Below are 25,534 nucleotides of genomic sequence, written 5' to 3' on the forward strand. Positions count from 1 at the left end.
ATGACTTGCATGTCATGATTTTCATGTTACCACCTCTCACTTACGTTCGTCACACGGTCGTGTCGCGCAATACCAATTTTGGTGTATATCATGCAAGCGAAACGGCCGCGAATGCACCATGAGCTTGGCATGTAAATCATGACATACATGTCATGGACGTCATGGTTTTCATGCTACCACCAGTTATTCATGTTCTTCATACAGTCACATCGCACAATTCCAGTTTTGGTGTATATCAATCTAGCGAAACGACCGCGAGTGCGCCATGAGCGTGGCATGTAAATCATGTCGTACATGACATGCATGTCATGAGTTTCGTGTTACCACGTGTCAGTTATGTTCGTCATACAGAAATGTATCGTCATACTAGTTTTCGTATATATCCCTTCATTTAAACGGTCGCGAGCACCCAGAGACCATGTCATGTAAATCATGCTGCACATGGCATGCGCGTCATGATTTGCATGTTCGGACCTGTCATTATGTTCGTCATGAATTCTTGTCACGCCGTACCAATTTTGGTGTATATGAAATTAACGGAACGACCGCAAGAGCCTAAGGCCGTGGAATGTAAATCATGCTGTTCATGACATGCGTGTCATGATTTTCATGGTATGACCTGTCATTTATGTTCGTTATAAGGCCATGTTATGACACACCAATTTTGGTATACGTGCGCTTAACGAAACTGCCAGGAGAGCACAAAGTCGTAGGCGGCTAGATAGATAGATAGATAGATAGATAGATAGATAGATAGATAGATAGATAGATAGATAGATAGATAGATAGATAGATAGATAGATAGATAGATAGATAGATAGATAGATAGATAGATAGATAGATAGATAGATACGCTCAAAGTCGCAGAAGTTCGCTAAGAAATGCTTCGCATTTAAAAATCCCTGCGGGAAAGAAATCCACGCAGTGTAATCACAGCAAATTGCAAACACTTAGAATGGTTGTCCTAGTGTATCTGCCACTAGAGTTCAAATTGCGAATAATTAATTGTTGCGCTTTAATTTACTTTTAAACAATCACCCCGTGCACTTTCGATGGAGGCACTAAAGTACCTCGGGAAAAAACTCCTGCCGGCGGATTAAAACTAATCGCCATGTACAGCATAAGAACGTTGTCGGCGTTATCTTGAGTGCATTGCTTAGTAATCATTTTTTTAAAGATTGCTCCCCGTAAAGCTACGCCGAGCGCATGCCCTTGGTGTCAACTTTGCCGCATTATTCGGCGTCCCAGAAAGCTGGACATGAATATATCGGTATGTAGCGCCGTGAAACGGCACTTCTGAGTGTGCGTGAATGTGTGCGCGAATGTGTGCTTCGGTGTGTGCGCGAAAGGCCAACAGCGCAAGCGCGAGGAGCCACGTGACTTTTCTTCGTGCACTTCAAAGGAAATGAAAGTTCAGTTGTTTGGGACGCGAGTGGCTTACTTCGCTTGCGCGACCTGCTCGCCCAGCTCGGCCTAGCAGTGCGTTCCAGCAGGTATAAACAAACTGGGGAAACATAAAGACACCGGCATAACATGTAGTACATCCCTCCTCCCAGATCATACAACGCTTGTTTTAGGTTCAGTTTCTTTCAGCGGGCGATCAGTGAGTGGAACAGGCTGCCGAATTCCGCTGTCTTATCGGAATGTGTACCTTCATTCTTAAAAACCTAAATCACGTCGTGTTTAAAGATATATAGTTCATTTTATGCTTATTTTGTGTGCCCAAGAGCAAAGTACTTTGGCTATTCTTGTCATTCATTGTTATGTATAATAGTTGTTTGTATAGGGAGTACCTATTTCTGTGTATGCGTGTTTGTTTTTCCACCCCTGTTATAGCCCAAATGGGGCTGACTATAATAAAATGAAAAGAAAAATGAAATTAAATAATGGCCAAGCACCAAGTTGCCCAACACGCAATGTATGCATTATCATTGAGGCACTAAATATACCAGGCAGAGCATGTGCTTTTTGTAGTTTGCGTTATTATTTCATAATTCTTGTTTAGTGCACGTGTAAAGCAGCAAACGCAGATTTTCAGTAAAACCTCACCTGCATGTCCCAAATGTGTGCTTTTCCGCAGTATGAGGCGTTTCTGTCACGCATGACACTTACAAGCTAAAGAATTAATCAAGTAGCTTGTAAAAAAGTAATTGCAAACTCCTGAGATTTTTTGCTTCTACTCGCATTTTTCGACACGCACATAATCTTGAGATGCATCCTATAACACAGCCTGCGGTCATAGAATTTTGTCCCAAATCAGATTAGCTGCGTGAGCTGGCGTAAGATCCCAGTTTTGTCATGTATTGCTCTGTTGGGCACAGGGCCTGCCTGGCAAGGAAGGTCCGCCTGGCATCCAAGGACGGCCTGGTGACAAGGGACCAGTTGGGCTGCCCGGACAGCCTGGACCACCGGGCATCCAAGGTTTGCAGGTAGTGTCCGCCCCTTATACTGTGCCTAATTTTTTGCAGATGCAGTGCAATATGTTTTGCATCAAGTTGAAGTTATAAGAGAGTTCTGTGCGTTCTGTTATACAAAGCAAGCCTTGAAGTGACAATGAGACAGATCTGCTTTATTAACAAGTGGGTCCATTTATGTGTTATTTGAAATCTTTCTAAGGCCTGCGACTGCATTTTGTACCATTGACTTGGTAAGTTAATAGTTTAATTAGAGTTTATTGCATCTGACTGCTTTTATCGTTTTATTGAGGGGTCGTGAACTACCGCTTGGGTTGGCGAGAAAGGCTTTTGGTGTAGCGCGTAAGGAAACACATACACGAGAAGGAACAAGGAATACCACACAGCGCTACTAGCAACAATGTCTTTATTTTCAAGAACCAGACCGCCTATATACCACCAAAATTAGGCAGACAGCCGAACACGTGGGATCACTCAAATAATGCGTAAAAACCCGCTTCACCTGAGCAAAATCATGACAGGGGAAAACTGTAAATCACCGCTTGCGCGAAAATCCCAACTCTTTAGGTGACAATGTTATCGATGGCTTGCTCACACACAACTGACCAAGCGCATCGATAAGCTCGGCTTCGACTATAAGACGGGTGATCTCTTTTTTATCTTGACCAACAATGACGGTGTTATGAAACAATGGTCGGCAACCGCACGCATGAACGTGGAGTACTAGAAACCCATCAGGAGCCACTCTATTCGATTTGTAATGGTACTTAGAATAACAGAGAGCTGAGCAAGGGCGTGCAAACACGGACACAAGAAAGAAGTCAGGACACCAAAAACGCCGACTAACAACTGAAGAGACGCACAACGGCAGAAAAGAAAGAAGGCACGAAAACTTATCTGCGCATGCCCATGCAACAGGCGAACCTATCAATCCGGCACGCGTGGCGGTCTACGTGGAAGATAACTGTTAAGGCATTTGATTTCATCTTTATGCAAGTTAATCGACGGTTGGCTCACGCATGCGCTACCACTATTCTCGATATGCCATGCTTCAATCATCAGGCGCGTTTCTTCATTTCTATGCCGGTTTTTCGTCAAAGCACTCGAAAGTTGTAAAAAAACGTCATCGCCATGTCTTGCGTTAGGTCAGCCCTCACCAAGTCGTGTGAGCACAAAATGAGTGATAGCTTTAACGCACAGGTTACACGTCTTTTAGATGTAGGGTATCCTCGTGATGCAGTGGCCACGGTCGCTGAAAGTTTAAAGAAGTCTATTGTGTTAAGTCCGAGCATGGTTGCAGAAAGTGATAGGAAAAAACGTGTCGTAGGTATACCGTACATTCATCGCGTATCTGACAGGCTAAAGAAAGTAGGAACCAGACACGGCGTTAATGTTGTTTTCACGGCTGTCAATAAGCTAGGTAAGATTTGTGCCGCTGTGCAGAGGAAGAATGAGGGAGTAACAGACAAGAAGCGGACCGATATTTGTTTCGTAAAACACACCAACAAATTCACTGATTGCCCTACGAGTGTGGTGTATAAGATCCCTTGCAGCTGCGGCCGCTTCTACGTAGGACAGACGGGCCGATGCATCAACCAGAGATTTTTGGAACATAAGAGATCGCCAACAGGAGGCTCACCTTCTAATCTATCTTTACATTGTCGAGATTGTAAGTGCACGCCAAAATTTGATGAACGCGCAGTGTTGTATCGGCATAGAAATGAAGAAACTCGCCTGATGATTGAAGCATGGCATATCGAGAATAGTGGTAGCGCATGCGTGAGCGAACCGCCGGTTAACTTGCATAAAGATGAATTCAAATGCCTTAACAGTTATCTTCCACGTAGACCGCCACGCGTGCCGGATTGATAGGTTCGCCTGTTGCATTGCTTGCGGCCTGAATGTCCAACGAGACGGAATGTACAACGAGACTGAATGTCCAATAGTGGACATTCAGTCTCGTTGGACATTTCGTCTCGTTGGACATTCCGTCTCGGTTGGACATTCAGCCTCGTTGGACATACAGTCTCGTTAGACATTCCGTCTCGGTTGGACATTCAGTCTCGTTGGACATTCAGTCTCGGTTGGGCATTCCGTCTCGTTGGACATTGCGTCGCGGTCAAAAATTTCACTTTTCCGTTTTCGTTCCACACATCCCAATATTTGCTGTGAAAATTTTACGAATGTGCCCTAACATTTGCGACGTGCGTGAAAATTCGTTTCGTCTTCACGATATATATATATATATATATATATATATATATATATAGAGAGAGAGAGAGAGAGAGTGAGATAGAGAGAGAGAAAGAGAGAGAGAGAGAAAGCGCAAAGACACGAGGGAATAAAATAAAGACACAAGACGCAAAAAAGAAGTATTTAAATATAAGAAAAAAATATTTAAAGAACTCCCTTTTGCACCCGTTTGCTCGTGTTCATATAACTTCATGCCTTTTCAACCAATCGAGTTGAAAGGTTGCGCTTTTCATGCTTTTGTTACGTGCGTCCTCCCTAAACAAATGTACCTGTAACTTTAGCACAGTTTAACAATTATGCAAAACCAAATAGCCCGGTACCTCACCTTGTTGAGTAATCGATTAGCTTTCAGTTTTTTCTGCGTAATCCGTTAGTTTTTTTTTTAAAAAAGTAATTGTAATCGCTGACGCTCTTTCACTGTAATGCGTACAAGTCTGTTCCCGACCCAGTTTTTTTTTTTCACTTGAGCTTCACAGCACCAATATCGACGTCATTGGAAGAGCAATAGAAAAGCTCGTGTTCAGGCCGGTTCTGAAAGGTCGTCAAATGATTTTAAACATTATAAAAACGGTTTTATTGTCGCCAACGATTACCTGTATGATATGTGTTGTAATCAAAAATTATTCACGCGAAGCATTTTGCAGAACGCGAGCAAGACTGGCTACTTCGGCAATACGCTCAGAAAAAATGAGCAGTTCGTAGCGGATGGCCTGATGCTCTCTTGACTGGCCCGGTGCAGCGCAGCTGTAGGTGACCGCTCATTGCACGTCACTCTAATGTGGTGTGACGTCACTAAAACTTTCGTTACGCTTCCTACACAGTGACGTCGGTGTCAGTCGCGCTAGCGATGGGTCTCGATCGCGAGAATGAGCATTTACACAGACTTTGGAAGTGAATTAAAATATATTGTAAACGTTTGCTGCGTGCAGTACTTCGTGCTGAGCGTCCTTGCTTACAGAGAAAGCCTACAGCAGGCTTTTTATAGCCTCAAAATTTGGTGACACCACCCCTTTAACGGCCTTTCCTAGACAGGGCTGCAGTTCTCTTGTAGCCGAAATGCCATGACATGTTTCCATCAAGGTAGTCAAAAGTAAAAATGATATCCCACACTCCGTATGCTTCATAATCATTTCGTGGTTCTGGCGCGTAAAACCCAAGAATTTAATTTTAAAGGAAAATTTCCTCCCTTCGACCCGCATTCTTTAAGAGGAAAGAAGAATTGTTCTAGGGGCTCGTAGAAAGCCAACAATCAAGCCAAGGAAAGCATAGGTACGTTATTTGTTGGTGTTTTTTAACTGTAGTGTAACGAATATGACCTAAATTGAAAGGACTTAAATGGCACGAAAAAGCACACTTTCGTTCGGTGGGATTCGAACCCACAACTTTCGCATTACGCGTCTGATGCTCTAACAATTAAGATACGACGGAGGGCGCTCCCTCGTCCACCTTGTTGGGTATTTACGTGAGCTTGATCCCTGGGAGTGTTACCAAGCGCAAATCGTCGCTGTAATTATAAGGTTGCGGGTTCGGATCCCACAGATGGAAAGGGTGTTTTTTCGTCTACTTGGATTCCTTTGAATATGGGTTATACGTATTACATCGCAGTTAAAAAAAGCAACAAATAGTGTCCCCAATGTTTTATTTGGCTTAATTGGCTGTTGGTTTTCCAACAAATAACTGAGTCTCTCGAACTATTCTTCTTTCGCACTTTCATAGCAAGGGCTTCGTCCTGCCTCGTGACGCTTTCTGCCAAAAATAGTGTTTCACACTCGCAGCCTTAGCTGCGAGTGGCGCTGCTAACACTCTCAGGGACTAAACGCACATAGATACCGCACAAAGTGGACGAGGGAGCGGCCTCTCTCGTAATCTTTTAAGGGGCTGTGATGTCCGATTTATGACAGAGATAAACAGTAACAGCGAAGTATGCAAACAAAAAAAATAAAGCAATAAGGTAACATATTCAACGTACATATGAAAACTAAAAATACAAAATAGAAATAAAACTAAGAAAACTTGAAATTATGATAAATGCAGTAAAGAGAATACGGAAACAAAAATACGACGCCCGACGCCGCAGACAGTCAATATTTGCAAAACACACACAAAAAAATGCGATCTTCCGTTAGGCTATCTTAACCCAATGAATGAGTTGTCTGAGAAATTTCAAACGAGGGCACGTTTATCTCTTCTAAATTGGACATTCCGTCTCGGTTGGACATTCAGACTCGTTGGACATTCAGTCTCGTTGGACATTCCGTCTCGGTTGGACATTCAGACTCGTTGGACATTTAGTCTCGTTGGACATTCCGTCTCGGTTGGACGTTCCGTCTCGTTGGACATTCAGTCTCGCCGGTCACGTGACCCATTGGACATTGAGTCTCGTTGTACATTCCGTGTCGTTGGACATTCAGGCTCTGCGCTTGCGGCCTGAATGTCCAACGAGACGGAATGTCCAGTAGTGGACATTCAGGCTCGTTGGGCATTTCGTCTCGTTGGACATTCCGTCTCGGTTGGACATTTCTTCTCGTTGGACATTCCGTCTCGTTGGACATTTCGTCTCGATTGGACATTCCGTCTCATTGGACATTCGGTCTCGGTCGGAAAATTTAAATGAGTCGCCAGTCGGAGGAACCGAATTGTACGTAATAGAATACATGTAAGCCGGCAAAGTAGCCACAATATTGTGGGCAGCGAGTTTGCATACTTTGCTACACCAGTTTCTGTTGAGCGCTCTGTTCTAGGATTTATTTAGTGGTGCCACCATTTTCGTCGCTGGGATCCAAACGCGCACTTTCAAATTACGCGTCTGATGCTCTAAAAATTGAGCTACGACGGAGGACGCTCCCTCGTCCACACCGTTGGGTATTTATGTGCGTTTCATCCCTCGGAGTGTTAGCCAGCGCAACTCGTAGCCGTATTTGTAAGGCTGCGAGTTTGGATCCCACTGACGGAAAGGGTGTTCTTTCGTCCATTTTATTGCCTTCAATTTAGGTTATAGTATCATTAGAGTAGAGTTACAGACAACAAATAATGTTCCTCTGCTTCGCTTTTGTTTGACTTATTGGTTGTTTTTTTTTTTTAACAAAGGATAGAGCCCCTCGAACAATTCCCCTTATTTCGCACTTTCATAGCGAGGGCTTCGTTCTGGTAGGCGTGATGCAGCATGTGAGGGTTTATTTAACCGAAATAAAATAACATATGAAATATACATCTGAAAACTAAATATAGGAAAGAAAAATAAATGAAACAAAAGTTGAAGTTATGATAAATGCAGTAAAGAAAATTAATAAGGGAACAAGAATACGATGCTGGCTTTCCTGTCTCAACCCTATCGTCCATTTCGCTGAGGTTGCTAAAATCATTAAAACTGTCCGCCTCTCGAACGGGTCAGCGCACCAACGCCACCAAAAAGCGAAAGAATGTTGCCGTGATCCCATATGTCCATGGGCTCTCGCATAGGCTCAAGAAGATTACTAAGGGCTATGACGTAAATGTTGTTTTTTCTGCTCGAGGTGAGGTTGGAAAAGCATGTGCTGCGATATACAGGAAGAAGAATGGCCAGTCACGGAGAAATTTGTGCTCCGTCAATCATCCCACCCGTTTTGTATCATGTGCGGTAGTGTATGACATCCCGCTCACTTGTGGAAAGAAATATATTCGACAGACGGGTGCCTGCCTTAACGATAGACTACGCCAGCACAATAACACTTTAAAAGGCACGCCTACTTCACATATGTCTGCTCATTGTCGTTCTTTTGGCTGTAAACCGCTGTTTAATCGCACGCATGTCATCTTCAGGAACGTTGACCAAAGCTCTCGTGAAATCACAGAAGCTTTTCACGCTAGGTACAACCATGATGTTTGCATTTCCATCCCATCTATCTGTCTTCATGACTGCGTATTTAGCCTGCTTGAAAGAAGTGACAATTCTCTGTAATGCGATGATGCGCGCGCAGTCGGATTACGTGTATTTATTCCTTCCTGCTCAATAAACCCAACAGTTGTTAGTCAGCGTCTGTCCTGTGTAGTCCCCCTTCTCGTATCTTCGTCTTTTTGCGCTGTTTAAACAATGAAGAATACGATGCCCGGCGCCACAGTGAACATTTACAAAACACAAAGAAAATGCGATCTTCCGTTCGGCTATCTTAACGCAATGAATCAGTTTTCTGGCAAATTTCGAACTAGGACAAGTTCCTCTCTTCTAAATCGAACATTCCGTCTCGTTCGACATTCCGTCTCGGTTGGACATTCAGACTCGTTGGACATTCAGTCTCGTTGGACAACGCTCAGCGGTTTGCGCTGAGCGTTGCTGACACTCTTTGTGGGCGAGAAACGAATAAACCAAAAGTGATAATAAGAACTTGTGGCCGGAAAATGAGAACTAGGACTACAGCAATACACGCTGTACAATGATAGCGGCGAACAGGGCGTCGTCCGTCGATCAACTGACAAGCGGTGAAGCGCGTCGGCATTTAAACATGTGCCGTCGAATATTCCAGCATTATCGCTGGCAGTCGTGCAAATTCTAGAATAGGCTCGGGTGTGCGCGTCCTGCGCGCAATCTTAACAAAACGATCTACAATGATCTACAATGAGGCGCGGTTTGCGCTGAGCGTTGCTGACACTCTTTGTGGGCGAGAAACGAATAAACCAAAAGTGATAATAAGAAACGCCCGTGGCAATGCCCCCCTCTGAAAAAGCATCGTCCCGATGCTTAAAACAGAACAGTCCAATGCATGCAACAATAAATAACAAGAATAAAGCAACAAAGTACAATAAACAATAAGCACAAGCAAGAAAGTACAATAATAAAGCAAAATGACAGTCCTCAGATTCGCTAACGCGTGTAATATGGTTTGAGGCGCACGACATGGACGACTTCAGGTCGTGCACGGCGCCGCTGAGAGTTCGTAATGCCGTCAGGGACAACCTCGTAGTCGAGTGCGCCGAGGCGGCGAAGTACCCTGTACGGTCCGAAGTATCGTCGGAGAAGCTTCTCACTAAGTCCCCGTCGGCGTATTGGCGTCCATACCCAGACACGGTCGCCGGGCTGGTACTCCACGAAGCGTCGTCGAAGATTGTAGCGACGACTGTCGGTGCGCTGCTGGGTCTTGATGCGCAGGCGGGCCAGCTGTCGAGCTTCTTCGGCACGTTGTAAGTAAGCGGCGGCGTCGACATTTTCTTCGTCGGTGACGTGGGTAGCATGGCGTCCAGCGTCGTCGCAGGGCTCCTTCCGTAGACCAACTTGTACGGCGTCATCTGCGTCGTTTCTTGGACGGCCGTGTTGTAAGCGAAGGTCACGTACGGAAGGACGGCGTCCCACGTCTTGTGCTCAACGTCGACGTACATGGCCAGCATGTCGGCGATGTCTTATTTAGACGTTCGGTGAGGCCATTGGTCTGCGGGTGGTAGGCGGTGGTGCGGCGGTGGCTCGTCTCGCTGTATTTGAAGATCGCCTGAGTTAAGTCCGCAGTAAAGGCGGTACCTCTGTCTGTGATGAGGACCTCTGGGGCGCCATGACGCAAGACGATGTTCTCCACGAAGAACTTGGCTACCTCGGCGGCACTGCCTTTGGGCAAGGCCTTTGTCTCGGCGTAGCGGGTGAGGTAGTCAGTTGCTACGACGATCCACTTGTTGCCGGAAGTCGACGTGGGGAACGGCCCCAGTAGATCCATCCCGATTTGCTGGAACGGCCGGTGAGGTGGTTCGATTGGCTGCAGAAGTCCCGCTGGCCTAGTCGGCGGTGTCTTCCGTCGCTGGCAATCTCGGCAAGTCTTAACGTAGTGGACTACGTCGGCAGCAAGGCGTGGCCAGTAGTATTTTTCCTGTATTCTGGCAAGCGTGCGGGAAACACCGAGGTGTCCAGCCGTCGGGTCGTCGTGTAGGGCCTGGAAGACTTCTGGTCGCAATGATGAGGGCACGACGAGAAGGTAGTCAGTTCGAAGTGGCGAGAAGTTCTTCTTCAGGAGAACGCCGTTCCGTAAGAAAAACGACGGCAGTCCTCGCTTGAATACCTTCGGAACAACGGCGGTCTTGCACTCGAGGTACTCAATAAGGCCCCCCAGTTCCGCGTCGGCCCGTTGCCTTTCGGCGAAGTCGTCGGCACTTATGGTTCCGAGGAAGCAGTCATCGTCGTCGTCTTGCGGCGGTGCGTCGACGGGGGCACGAGACAAGCAGTCGGCGTCAGAGTGTTTTCGTCCGGACTTGTACACGACGGTAATATCGAATTCTTGAAGCCTCAGACTCCATCGTGCGAGACGACCTGAAGGGTCCTTCAAGTTAGCTAGCCAGCATAAGGCGTGATGGTCACTGACAACTTTGAAGGGCCTGCCATAGAGGTAGGGGCGAAACTTTGACGTAGCCCAGAGGATGGCAAGGCATTCCTTTTCTGTTGTGGAATAGTTTGCTTCCGCCTTGGATAGTGACCGGCTAGCATAACTGATAACCCTTTCAAGCCCGTCAGCCTTTTGCACAAGGACGGCACCGAGTCCTACGCTGCTTGCGTCGGTGTGTATTTCCGTATCGGCGCAATCGTCGAAATGCGCGAGTATGGGTGGCGTCTGCAGGCGTCGTTTAAGTTCTTGAAAGGCTTGCACTTGCGCCGTTTCCCACCTGAATTCCACGTTATTCTTCGTGAGAAGCGTCAGTGGTTCGGCGATCCGTGAAAAGTTTTTGACGAAGCGTCTGTAATAGGCGCATAAGCCGAGAAATCGGCGCACGGCCTTCTTGTCAGTGGGTGGCGCGAAGTCGGCGATGGCAGCTGTTTTCCGCGGGTCTGGGCGCACTCCAGACTTGCTGATCACATGACCCAGAAACAAGAGCTCGTCGTACGCAAATCGGCACTTTTCTGGCTTCAGGGTCAGTCCAGAGGCCTTGATTGCTTGAAGTACTGCCTCAAGCCGCCGGAGATGCTCGTCGAAGGTTGAGGAAAACACGACGACGTCGTCCAAATACACAAGGCACGTCTGCCACTTCAATCCGGCCAGTACGGTGTCCATGACACGCTGGAACGTCGCAGGTGCCGAGCAAAGACCGAAAGGCATGACCTTGAACTCAAAGAGGCCGTCGGGTGTTATAAAGGCAGTCTTTTCTCGGTCTCTCTCGTCGACTTCGATTTGCCAGTAGCCGGTCTTGAGGTCCATCGACGAAAAGTACGTCGCGTTGTGAAGTCGATCCAGGGTGTCGTCTATTCGTGGGAGGGGGTACACGTCCTTCTTCGTGATTTTGTTCAGGCGCCGATAATCACGCAGAAACGCAGTGTCCCGTCCTTCTTCTTCACTAACACCACGGGTGACGCCCACGGACTCTTGGACGGCTGGATGATGTTGTCGCGTAGCATTTCGTCGACTTGTTTCTTTATCGTGTCGCGCTCTCGAGTAGAAACTCTGTAGGGGCTCTGACGGAGTGGTCGAGAATGTTCTTCTGTTATAATGCGGTGCTTCGCAAGGGGCGTTTGTCGGACCCGCGATGACGACGAGAAACAGTCCCTGTATTGCAGGAGCAGGGTTTTCAGCTGGTCTTGCTTGGCCTTAGGAAGGCTCGGATTGACGTCAAAATCCGGTTCGGGACCTCTGTTCGTCGAAGCAGGTTCGGCAGCATCGAAGAGGGCGAAAGCATCGCTGGCGGCTACACATTCGTCGATGTAGGCACCGTCGTACCCATGTTGAGGTGCCTATATTCGTGGCTGAAGTTTGTCAGCAGTACCTTTGCTTTACCGTCATGCAGCTCGGCGATACCTCTTGCGACGCAAATTTGACGATTCAGGAGTAGGTGCTGATCACCCTCGATGACGCCTTCAAGGTTCGCAGGTTTTTCGGTGCCGACGGAAATAATGACGCTGGAGCGCGGCGGAATGGTCACCTGCTCTTCTATCACATTCAATGCATGGTTGCCTGGCATCGCGTGGGGCGGGAGCGCTTTGTCTGAGGTCAGTGTTATCGACTCAGACCTCAGGTCGATGACGGCGCCGTGGTCACTTAAGAAGTCCATTCCAAGTATCATATCCCTAGAGCAGTTTTGTAGGATTACAAAACTCGCAGGATAAGTCCGGTTATTGATGGTGACTCGCGCCGTGCAGACACCAATCGGCGTTATCAGATGGCCTCCAGCGGTCCGGATCTCGGGGCCTTCCCAAGCAGTCCTAACTTTCTTCAACTGTGCTGCGAACGGCCCACTGATGACGGAATAGTCGGCTCCAGTATCGACGAGAGCAGTGACGTTGTGGCCGTCGATCAGAACGTCGAGGTCGCTAGTGCGCCGTCTTGCGTTGCGGTTAGGTCGCGGCGTCGGGTCACGGCTACGTCGGTTTGCACCGCTGCTTCCGCGTTGCGTCGTCAGGTCTGCTTCCGGTCGCAAAGTTTCGTCTTCAGGGCGTCGTTCGGCGTGCGGCGGGGGCTCGGAACTTCGTCGCGGCGTGGTCGTCGACGGCGGAGGATCTTCAGCATTTCGTCGTTCAGCAACCGCACCTCCATCGGTTGCTGCCCTTAGTTTTCCGGATACGGGCTAGGCGACCGGCCCCCGGTTGGGCCAGTGTACTGCCGGCGGTGCGGTGACATGTAACGGCCGGGCGACGGCGAGCGGGAAGGTCGTCGTTCTTGCCGCTGTGCTCCGGTGAGATAGTCGTCGATGTCGCGAGGCCGTTCGCCTGGCTGCGGGCGCGGCGCGTTGACGGCGAATCCGCGTAGCCCCATCTGTCGGTATTGGCAGCGGCGGTACGTGTGGCCGGCCTCCCCGCAGTGGTAGCAGAGCGGGCGGTTGTCAGGGGCGCGCCAAACGTCGGTCTTTCGGGGGTGTAGCTTTGGCTTGCAGGCGGGCGGGATAGCGTCGGAGGTGGCGGCGGTGTCTGGCGACGGAAATGCGACGGCGCGGGGCGTTGGTGATAGCGCGGAGTGGCGACAGCATGGCGTGCAACGGGAGCATAGCTCATGGCTTCCGGCTCAGGTTGCGGCGGTGCAGCAACTCCCAGCGAATGCTGAAGTTCCTCGCGAACGACGTCGGCTATGGAATGCACCTGGGGTTGCGATGCAGGAAACATCTTTCGGAGCTCTTCGCGCACGACCGCCCTTATCGTCTCACGCAAGTCGTCCGAGCCCAGCGCATGTGCTTCCCCGTAGTTCGTCGTCGGCATGCGGCGGTTGTATTGCCTCGTGCGCATCTCGAGCGTCTTCTCGATTGTTGTTGCCTCCGCCAGGAATTCTTGGATGGTCTTGGGTGGGTTTCTGATCAGTCCCGCGAACAGCTCCTGCTTGATTCCTCGCATGAGGAAGCGCACTTTCTTCTCCTCGGGCATCTCGGGGTCTGCGTGGCGGAACAGTCTCGTCATTTTCTTCTGTGAAGAGTGCCACGTTTTCGTTAGGCAGCTGCACGCGGGTTTCGAGCAGAGCCTCGGCCCTCTCCTTGCGGACGACGCTGGTGAATGTTGCCAGGAACCTGGTGCGGAAAAACGTCCCATGGTTGTCAGGGTTCGCTCTTGGTTCTCGAACCAGGTTCTAGCTGCGTCCTCCAAGGCGAAGTAGACATGCTGTAGCTTGTCTTCACTGGTCCAGGCATTGAAAAGGGCGACTCGGTCGTAGGCTTCGAGCCAGCTTTCCGGGTCTTCGAACGACGATCCGCGGAAGGTTGGCGGCTCCTTGGGCTGGCGAAGAAGGATTGGCGCAGGCTGCACGTGGTCGGTCATAGTCGCTGTGGTCGATGTTGAGATCTGCGGCTGCCTGGGGTTTTTTCGGGAAGGAGCCCGTGCTCTGGCTGCAGTCCCTTCTGCCTGCGGCTTGTTCGACGATCCGGGATTTCCTTGCCGTCGTCCTCGTCGCGGCTTGGGCTTGGGTCAGCGCTCCGCGGTGGCGTCCGGATCATGGAAGAAGCAGCACCTCCACCAGATGTCACGTGGTCGTGACGTCGACGAAGACAGCGGTCGGCGTTTGCAGGATGAAACTGTTTATTTGGCCGAACTTGTGGCCGGAAAATGAGAACTAGGACTACAGCAATACACGCTGTACAATGATAGCGGCGAACAGGGCGTCGTCCGTCGATCAACTGACAAGCGGTGAAGCGCGTCGGCATTTAAACATGTGCCGTCGAATATTCCAGCATTATCGCTGGCAGTCGTGCAAATTCTAGAATAGGCTCGGGTGTGCGCGTCCTGCGCGCAATCTTAACAAAACGATCTACAATGATCGCGAAGCCTCTCGAACAATGAGGCGCGGTTTGCGCTGAGCGTTGCTGACACTCTTTGTGGGCGAGAAACGAATAAACCAAAAGTGATAATAAGAAACGCCCGTGGCAATATTATCGCGAAGTGCCACCTTCTTGAGTTTATGTGACAGCTGGTGAACATAGGGGATTACAGCAGTGCGTCTCGTTTTTGTCTCATTTTTACACTGGCTTGAAGTTCTGCGACTTCTTCTCAAGTGTTTCTCTGCCACAGACACTAAAACATGATCTGGATAGCCAGATTCTTTCAGGCGTGAAATCTGGTTCTCGAGGCTATGCTTCGTTAGGTGGCCACAAGATTTGTTCAAAGCGTTGCTGAGGCACATCGTCGCGATACCTCTCTTGCTTAGTTTCGAATCATTCGAATGAAATGGGGTAAAGCTGTTTGAGCACGCGGTTCGTAGCTCCAGCATAGCTGGTTGTCAGAGCAAACGAGACTTAAGTCTAAAAACCTAATACGCCCCTCGCTCGGCCATTCAACTGTCACTTTTAGGGGATCAATACCTTCGTGAAACACATCCAACACATTGGCACTCTCACTTTCAAAATTGTTCCACGAGCTGACAATAAAAATATTAAAATCATTCACATAACGACACACTTTCTTAACCTTTGTACCCCCGATACGATCTGCCACACAACGGTCAAGTTCCGCTAGAAAAAGATTGCTTAACACAGGCACTATACATGAGCCTATACAAATACCCTTTTTTTTGTAAAAGTATCTCATTGTTCTATTTAATGAATTTCGAAGTCAGATAAAATTGTAAGAAGGTAATAAAATCATCAGCAGATACGCCGACTCAGTAGAGAACTTGGCCACACCGAATTCATCAGTGCTGCTTTGAACACATTCTAGCAATTGCGCATGGAGGGGGGGATAGTATAAGTCAGTGACATCAATAGAAAAAGGCTTTTCATTGAAGTCTAAAATATTGTCTGAACTTTTTACTAAAAATCACAGCATATCCACGCGGTGAATTATGATGAGCGGGGCGAAGCACCGGAGAATATCATCGGTAAACCGTGAATCTTCTGTGCAACGCCCCATTAATTGTCATATAAAGAGTGAGAAACAGTGTGTGTATATTACAAACATCAAATTTTTATTTTTCTTAATTAAAATGATGCTTGGCTTGCGTTGTCCCTTCATTATCACGGCTTTATGGTCCGTGAAATGAAGGGATAGCGGTTCCTGTACGGGTTGCAATTGGAAATTTGAAAATACCAGGTCTATACGCGTCCCTCGGATGGTCGTTGGTTTCATATGATCAAAGGACGTGCACGTGAGAGCATATTTGGCTGCCATACGTTGTATTAACCACTCATTCTTCTTTTCGGTAATATCGACATTCAGGTCACCGACTAACACAAATGGTCTGATCTTGTACTTGTCATATTTACACGATGCCGTGTCAATGAATGTCTTGATATTCCCACTCGACAAATTGGGGGCAAGGTACATGGTCATTATGATGCATCCATCAAAATCAATGGCAGCATATTCACCGTTGTGGCTCTGTGTCGTTGGTAGTAGTTTCAGATCTTGTGCCTTTTCTGTTTGTTTGACGTATACGGCCACACCACGTGCAGGACGCTCTGCATCATCGATGCACACGACTGGAACGCATCCTTTGATATACGGTCTTTTGGCGTTCCACGTCTCGGTAATATAAAGAACGTCCACAGCAGTAAGTATGGGGACCCGTTCCACATCGTCTACAAGTATGCCATAAAACCAGCTAGGCTTACATGGTAGGCGGGAAACTACAGAAGGCAACAACAAGTAGGGTAACAAGGGTGGATCTTTGGCCTTGTTGGTGCCACATATGCATAACGTTAAGCGCAGTACTGAATTGACGAGAACGGGACAGGGAGTGACACACACACAAGCGCTAACTTTCAACAATGATTTATTGTGAGCCGGATCACTGCATCAATACATGAAAATTGCGGACATCAGGCTTGCGCAAATGTGAAGGATCTAGGAATGACAATTCTTTTCAGCGCACCTTCATTATCATTGTCCAGAAAAGAATTGTCATTCCTAGATCCTTCACATTTGCGCATGGCTGATGTCCGCAATTTTCATGTATTTATGCAGTGATCCGGCTCACAATAAATCATTGTTGAAAGTTAGCGCTTGTGTGTGTGTCACTCCCTGTCCCGTCCTCGTCAATTCAGTACTGCGCTTAACGTTATGCATAAGTAGGGTAAGGCGGGGCAAAATGAGACGCGGGGCAAAACGCGACATTTAGACTTTGCCGCCCTCTATAGCTATTACAAAAAAGTACCTTTTCTTTGTTTCTCTATTTCAGCGATAGGTGCCGGTAGTTTTCGATATTTTATGTGTAAAAGTTGATGATTGCTCACAGCGTTCGCGCGGGAAAAATTGCGCGGCTGATGCCAGTGTTCGTGAACCGCCAAAAAGGGGCGATATTCTGCTCGGCCATATTTTCGGATCCGTGCACGAAGCTACTCCGGCATCAGTACAACAATGTAAGTATTTATGTTGTTACTTTAGGCTAACTACTAGCTACATTCCTATAAAAGTTTAGTTCATTTGGTGCCGTGGGCCAAAGGGGAATTTTTTTTTAAATTTAGGCATGTGAGAGGGGCAAAACGCGACAAAAAGGCATCGAGTTGCCTTAGAGAGTGTCTTCTTAAGTGACCCATTTACTTACGCTCATTATATATAATATTTCTTTTTGTTAAGAATGGTGCGGACGTACAAGAGAATATCATCTAGAGTTTCCTGGGAGGAAAACGACATGAAAAAAACTCCACAGCATATGCACGGGGTGAATGATGATGAGTGGGGCGAAGCTCTCGTACGGCAGGATCTCGGCGGCGGCGTCGCGCAGCTTCACGCCCAGTACATCATCAACGACGTGAGATCGGGCCGGTTTATACTAAAGGGTCGATGAGAGTCATGGCGACTTGCAGCTCACTTTAATTTTACATGTACGCTGTGATTTTTTATTGTTTAATCACGTACAGGAGAAATCTCACCAGGCACTACCTTGGAGGTAAACAATAGCTGCTAATGGGGAATAAGAGACAGAAGTCGGCTTTTAGTTAACGCGCACGCTGCGAATTTTTTATTGTTCAACAACGTACAGGAGAAATCTACCACCGGCACCACCTTGGAGGTCAAGATCTGGTACTAGCGTTACGACTGGTTACGCACTGCGACGGGGAAGAACGGGTGCCGCTTTAAGGAGCTTCGACCCTAAAAGGCACTGAGTGCATTTCAGGAGTTTAGGAGCAGCACAGCGCCGGGTTCTGTGTGGATTCAATGTATGGAGTGCAAAGACTGGGCGCGTGAAGACTGCGTGGCGGCCCACGGAGTGTACTTGATGTGCTTCTACTGCAAGAACTGAAAAGATAAAGTTTTCTCACGCTGTCTCGTTTTGCCTCACGCAGCGTCTCGTTTTGCCCCGCAGGTTGGGGAAAAATGAGACATGTATTGCAGTTTTTGTTTCTTTTTAAAACAATATTTTGAAAAGTCACAGCATGGCCATATTTATGTAGCACATACCTTGTACACAAGAGAAAGTTCCTGTGTTGATATTTTATAGTAAAGAGTGAAATACAGAAAGATATTCACTATTTTCAAATTTTTGTCGTGTTTTGCCCCGCCTTACCCTAAAGAAAACATAAGAGAACGGCAATCTTTTGCCATGACGTTCGACCACTGCAAAGTTAACGGCTATCTTGTGGGTGGGTCTCTGTAGCCTTCTCTTCCAGCGAAAGAAAAAGCGCGCCAAGAGGGAACCTCATGGCGCGTTACTTCTGAAATGTTGTCTTCGGGCGTCGTTGAAAACACGAGACGTAGTGAAGAAGAAAGAACGCCACACAGGCGAAGACGCACGAGAGTCTCGCTCGTCAACGTCGTCTTCTTCTTTTACTGCATACCAGAACGCGCGCTTCTCACGAACTAGAGGTGGCTACTACAAACAAACCAACAAACGGAGGATGGACAGACCCACGGCATAAGGAGCTTCGCCCCTAAAATGGGTCACGAATCTTGAGAATATTGAGCTTGTCGAAGAGAAATGTAGCAAGTTCCTTTTGCCAGGTATTTACTTCCGGTACAATCACTCGAAAAGGTATGTCAGCCTTGTGATTCGCGCTAAAGAATGCGTCCACACTATCTTTCCACCCTTTTGAATACCCTTAAGAGTTCCAAGGACTTTCATGTTTCTGCGCAACAGAATAGCCTTTGCTTTTACTTTCTTCAAAGACTCGTTTTTCTTCACCTTGAATAACCCAGAAACGGCCTCATTAGCTTTCACTGCAAAGCAAGAATGCGCAAACTTTGCGAAGCCTCCTTCTTTATTTCCCTGTATAACACACAGGGAATTATTGTTCAAGTATAACACACGCTTTACAGGAAGACGTGAGAAACAGGTTTATACCGTGATAAGGCGTCTACTCCTTCAGAGGTAAGTCTTCCCTACCTCACCTTGGATGAATGGATGGATGCTATGAGCGTCCCCTATATAACGGGGCGGTGACAAGTGTGCCACGTGACTCAACAAAAAATCTATTTCCTTTTTTTCTTTTTTTTTATGTTGGCCCAGTGCCTCTACTTACTACTATACTTACTATAGAGAAAAAAACCGTTAATTGTCAGCCCAGTTCTCCGCCCTTTACGGCAGACTGTCCTTATTTTTTCCCAATATTTACTTTGTCCTTTCTCTCTAATTTTCTGCCACCAATACTTTAACCGTCTCTTACTAATTTCAATCGCGGGTGTGTTCAGCTTTCCGTTGTTGTCGTTAAAACCCAAGGCTTCATGTAGGCTCGTGCCCAAACGTACACCCAGGTGGATATCTTCACATTGAATCAGAACATGCTCCGCCGTTTCCCTATCCTCCCCGCGGCGTGTGCATTTTTCTTCTTCTTTACTGAATCTCGCTTCATAACTACGCGTTCTAAGGCAACCGATCTCGCTTCAAACAGTAAAGCGCTTCACCTTGAATTGTCGTAAAATGCCTCCCTCCTTACTTCATTTTTGCCCTTTCGGTAGTCACCTTCAGTAGCACGCCGCGACACCTGACGAACGACGGTCAGGAGCTCAGGGTTAGTCCTCTGTTTTTGAACACCAAACTTGGGGCCGAGTCCTAGGACTTGAACGACGTCATCAGGTAGATGGAGGTTTTCAGGTACGTGCACCTTGCCCCCAGCTTTCCGCCGATCCCTTGTCGCCCGCTCCCGGAGGTAGCGAAGCTGTGGCAACCAAAGCGCCTCTGTCCCCGCCAATTGCAGATAACTTCTTAGCTGGAATCCGGCGACAGATGACTCGAAAGAATTCTGAAGCTGTAAATCAAGATGGATTCTGAGGCGAATCTAGGGATACAATTCGGCGCGTAAAATTTGTAGCATCCTTTTTGCATGACCGAGTGACGGCGAAAAGCCTGTGAGAAGCGCAAGGACCTCATCCGGAAGAATGCGCGCACGGATGCAGAAACTGAGTGAAGGTGCCTAGCATGTAGCGCCGGCGATGAAGGCTACAATCCAGCACTCGGCCATGCAAAAAAGGATGCTAAAAAAAGATGGTTGATCCCTCCTTCATAGGAATCCGAATAATACGAAAGTAAAGCGTACCCTTACACAATCAACTGAATGTTTATAGAAGTAACTGAATTGATATAAGAGAGTTTGCACAATGTATATTGATGTCTGGCAGCTATAGCACCGTTTACCATGTACTTAGCCTTAGGTGCACGTTCATGAACCCCAGGTGGTCGAAATTTTCGGAGCTCTCCATTACGGCGTCCCTCATAATCACATCGTGGATTTGGAACGTTAAACCCGAGATATTATTATTATTATTGTTGTTATAACACCGTTTAACGTGGATGCACCCACTTCGATGCTTTAACATGGACGTTAGTCCATGTTAAATGATTAAACACACTCTTGCGGTAGCTGTAGTAGTTAACGGTGAAAGCGTAATCAGAGAACGAGGTGTGATAGCCAGAAGAGCGTCGCATATTGGACGCTGAACTTGGTCGCCATTCCGCGACATGTTAAAATGTGATTGAACACCACGGCCGGACTAGAGGGAAACGCAAAGCGCGTCCTGCCGCCCCGGTAGCCCAGCCGCGATTTTTCTCGGGGCGAGCGCGTCAGCGGCGAACGCGGTGTTACAGCCAGGTGAGGCAGGCGCGCGTCGCAGAGCTAATTTTGGTTTGGATTAGCGTGATGCTATGAGCGAGGCCGATGCTTTTACGACGCTTGGTCTAAGATCGCCACCTCGCGGTGTGTTAAGGCACTGACAAAATTGAACTTCTATTGAAAACGTGCCGAATGGGACGGACGTGTAGCGCGTTGCAGGTGCTAATTGCGGAGGCCACAGTAATGACGAATTTCTTTACTTTACCGCTCCCAAAGGGCAACACCACACCGCCGACCGGGAGAGTGGTAGATATAAAAGGCGCGTTTGTAGAGCCCCTAGAGTCTGTGGCCGTGGCGCAGTGGGTAGCGTGCCCGCCATCTATTGTTGCGGACCGAGCGGTCGTGGGTTCGATGCCCGTTGACGGAAATTTTTTTCTTTGACATCTGATCGTGTAAATTTTTTCTACGTCATTTCCGTGACGGAAATACGTCACTGAAGTCTTGGTGGACCCCGGCATAAAACACTTTCGTGTTAAAATTTTACGCGCCGAATTGTATCGCCAGATTCGCCTGCACAGAATCCATCTTGGTGTACAGCTTCAAAATTTTTCGAGTCGTCTGTCGCCGGATTCCAGCTAAGAAGATATCTGCAATCGGCGGGGACAGAAGCGCTTTGGTTGCCACAGCTTCGCTAGCTCCGGGAGCGGGCGACAAGTAATCGGCGGAAAGCTGGGGACAAGGTCCACGTACCTGAAGACCTCCATGTACCTGATGACGTCGTTCAAGTGCTAGGACTCGGCCCCATGTTTGCTGTTCAAAAACAGAGGACTAACCCTGAGCTCCTGACCGTCGTTCGTCAGGTGTCGTGGCGTACTACTGAAGGTGAGGAAGGGATACTTACCTCTGATTGAGTAGACGCTTTATCACGGCGTAAGCCTGCTTCTTCACGTCTTCCTGTAAAGCGTGTGTTGTCGTACTTGAACGATAATTCGCTGTGTGTTATACAGGGAGATGAATAGGTGGGCTTCGCAGTGTTTTCGCTTTCTTGCTTTGCAGAAAATGCTAATGAGGTCGTTTCTGGTTTAGTTAGGATGAAGAAAGACGTGTCTTTGATGAAAGTAAAAGCAAAGGCTATTCAGTTGCGTAAAAATATGAAAGTCCTTGGAACTCCTAAGGGTATTTAAAAAAAGCAAGAAAGATAGCTTGGACGCATTCTTTAGCGCGAATCACGAGGCTGACATACCTTTTGGAGTCATTGTATCGGAAATAGGTACCTGGCAAAAGGAACTTCCTACATTTCTCTTGCACAAGCTCAATATTCTCGAGGTTCGTGACTCATTTTAGTAAAAAGTTCAGACAATATTTTAGACTTCATGGAATCTCACGTAAATGAAGGGCTAAAATCCTTTTCTATTGATGTGACTGACTAATACTATTCCCTACCCCATGCGCAATTGCTAGAATGTGTTCAAACCAGCACTGATGAATTCGGTGTGGTCAAGTTCTTTACTGAGTCGGCGTATCTGCTGATGATTTTATTACCTTCTTACAAGTTTATCTGACTTCGAAATTCATTAAATAGAACAATGACATACTTTTATACAAAAAAAGGGTATTTGTATAGGCTCATGTATAGTGCCTGTGTTAAGCAATCTTTTTCTAGCGGAACTTGACCGTTGTGTGGCAGATCGTATCGGGGGTACAAAGGTTAAGAAAGTGTGTCGTTATGTGAATGATTTTAATATTTTTATTGTCAGCTCGTGGAACAATTTTGAAAGTGAGAGTGCCAATGTGTTGGATGTGTTTCACGAAGGTATTGATCCCCTAAAAGTGATAGTTGAATGGCCGAGCGAGGGGCGTATTAGGTTTTTAGACTTAAGTCTCGTTTGCTCTGACAACCAGCTATGCTGGAGCTACGAACCGCGTGCTCAAACAGCTTTACTCCCATTTCATTCGAATGATTCGAAACTAAGCAAGAGAGGTATCGCGACGATGTGCCTCAGCAACGCTTTGAACAAATCTTGTGGCCACCTAACGAAGCATAGCTTCGAGAACCAGATTTCACGCCTGAAAGAATCTGGCTATCCAGATCATGTTTTAGTGTCTGTGGCAGAGAAACACTTGAGGAGAAGTCGCAGAACTTCAAGCCAGTGTAAAAATGAGACAAAAACGAGACGCACTGCTGTAATCCCCTATGTTCACCAGCTGTCACATAAACTCAAGAAGGTGGCACTTCGCGATAATATTAGGGTAGTCTTTTCCGTGCCCCATAAGCTCGGGAAACTCTGCGCCTTGACAAATACTGTTAGAGCAGAAAAAGTTGGCTGCACAAGAAAGCATGCAAACGAATTTGTTGATTGCAAGTGTTTTGTAATTTATCGTGTTCCGCTCTCTTGTGGAAAGCAATAGGTCGTCCAAACCAGCAGATGTGTCAATGAGCGATTAAGAGCGTACCATTACAAATCGAATAGAGTGGCGCCTGATGGGTTTCTAGTACTCCACGTTCATGCGTGCGGTTGCCGACCATTGTTTCATAACACCGTCATTGTTTGTCAAGACAAAAAAGAGATCACCCGTCTTATAGTTGAAGCCGAGCTTATCGATGCGCTTGGTGTGTTGTGTGTGAGCAAGCCATCGATAACAGTGTCACCTATAGGGTTGAGATTTTTGCGCAAGCGGTGATTTACAGTTTTCCCCTGTCATGATTTTGCTCAGGTTAAGTGGTTTTTTAGGCATTATCTTAGTGATCTCACGTGTTCGGCTGTCTGCCAAATTTTGGTGGTATATTGGCGGTCTGGTTCTTGAAAATCAACTTGTTGCTAGTAGCGCTGTGTGGTTTTCCTATTTGCCTTCTCGTGTCCGTGTTTCATTTCGCGCTACACCAAAAGCCTTTCATATGAGTAAACAACAAACCCACGTGGCAACCCTCATTGGCGAGAAAACACATCCTGCGGAAAGCAGACACTGCTATGAACTGCTCAGCGAAATCTTCCAGTCGTGCGCAGCAAGGGCAGTTTAGAAGCGGATCGCGACGTCACCATTTTCCCAAGCGCGCTGTGTTCACACAGAGGCCCGTCCTCATTCTCTTTGGTGAGCGGGGTGCCTGCTGTTTGGCGTCGGACAACCGATAGGATGCTATTGGCGACTAGCCGACATAAGTCGTGCGCGCCGTTTGAATCACATGTTTTTCTTGCCACGGCGTGCCGCCACATGCCAGCGCCGCGCTCCAGAGTGTGTCAAGCCATAAAAACCCCCTACACACACATGCACGCACGCACACAGCCACACGCACGCACGCATACGCAGACAAACACGCACGCAGACATACTCAACAAACGCACACACACACGCACGCACACACACACACACGCACACACAGCAGACGTCCCTGAAGGAGTGTCAAGGATGTCCAGAGGATGTCCGCTTAATATCTCATACAAATCCAGGGAACCTCCTATGTGACACGTCGACAGATGAGAACTAACAGACAATAATGCCACAGAAAGTATAGAGGGTGTTATTTTAGATACTTAGGATATAAACGTGAAAAAAAAGTAAAGTGGCCGAAAAGATAACTTGCCGCCGGCAGAGACTGAACCCGCGACATTCGAATAACGCGTCCGAAGCTCTACCTCTGAGCTATGGCGGCGGTCATCCTCCCGTCCACTTCATGGGTTGTATATGTGTATTTAAACGTAGGAGTTGTCACGGAGTCGTTACCTACACGAAGACAGCAGTCCGCGCGTTCAAGATGAAACTCTTTATTTGGCCGAACTTATGGCCGGGAAATAAAAACCAAACTACAGCAATACACGCTGAACACTGATAGCGGCGAACAGGGAGTCGGCCGTCAATAAACTGACAAGCGGTGAATCGCGTCCGCATTTATAAATGTGCAGTCGAATATTCCAGCTTTATCGCTGGTTGTCGCGCAAGCTCTAGAATGAGCTCGAGTGTTCGCGCCTTGCGCGCAATCTTAAGAAAACGATCTACAATAATCGCGAAGCTTCTCGAACAATGAGGCGCGGTTTGCGCTGAACGTTTGTGACCGTCTTCATGGGCGAAAACCAAATACAGCAAAAGTGATAATAAGAAACGCACGTGGCAATGCCCCCCTCTGAAAAAGCATCGTCCCGATGCTTAAAACAGAACACGGGGTGGGGGGCATTGTATGCAACAAGAAATAACATCAATAAATCAAGAAAGTACAATAAACAATAGCAACAAGCTAGATAGTACAATAAACAATAAGCGCAACCAAGAAAGTACCATAATAAAGCAAAAGTACAGTCCTCAGATTCACTATCGCGCGTATTGTGGCTTAAGGCGCACGACATGGACGACTTCAGATCGCACACGGCGCCGCTGAGAGTTCGCAATGCCGTCACGGACAACATCGAACTCGAGTGCGCCGAGGCATCGAAGTACCCTGTACGGTCCGAAGTATCGTCGAAGAACCTTCTCACTAAGTCCCCGTTGGCATATTGGCGTCCATACCCATACACGGTCACCGGGTTGGTATTCCATGTGGC

At 47.6% G+C, this 25,534-nt stretch overlaps 1 protein-coding gene across 1 annotated transcript in view; it reads left to right on the top strand.

The window, feature by feature from the left end:
- LOC119394579 (collagen alpha-1(II) chain) overlaps positions 1 to 25,534 on the top strand; it is a gene marked incomplete in the record, with an annotated part of 1,710,759 nt that overhangs the window by 1,548,538 nt on the left and 136,687 nt on the right. Inside the window, 1 exon segment of the mRNA XM_049415838.1 lies at positions 2,322 to 2,429. Within this exon segment, the coding sequence (XP_049271795.1) occupies positions 2,322 to 2,429 (108 nt within the window).

The sequence above is a fragment of the Rhipicephalus sanguineus genome, chromosome 5 (genome assembly GCF_013339695.2).
Source record: "Rhipicephalus sanguineus isolate Rsan-2018 chromosome 5, BIME_Rsan_1.4, whole genome shotgun sequence".
In the NCBI taxonomy this organism is placed as follows: Eukaryota; Metazoa; Arthropoda; class Arachnida; order Ixodida; family Ixodidae; genus Rhipicephalus; species Rhipicephalus sanguineus.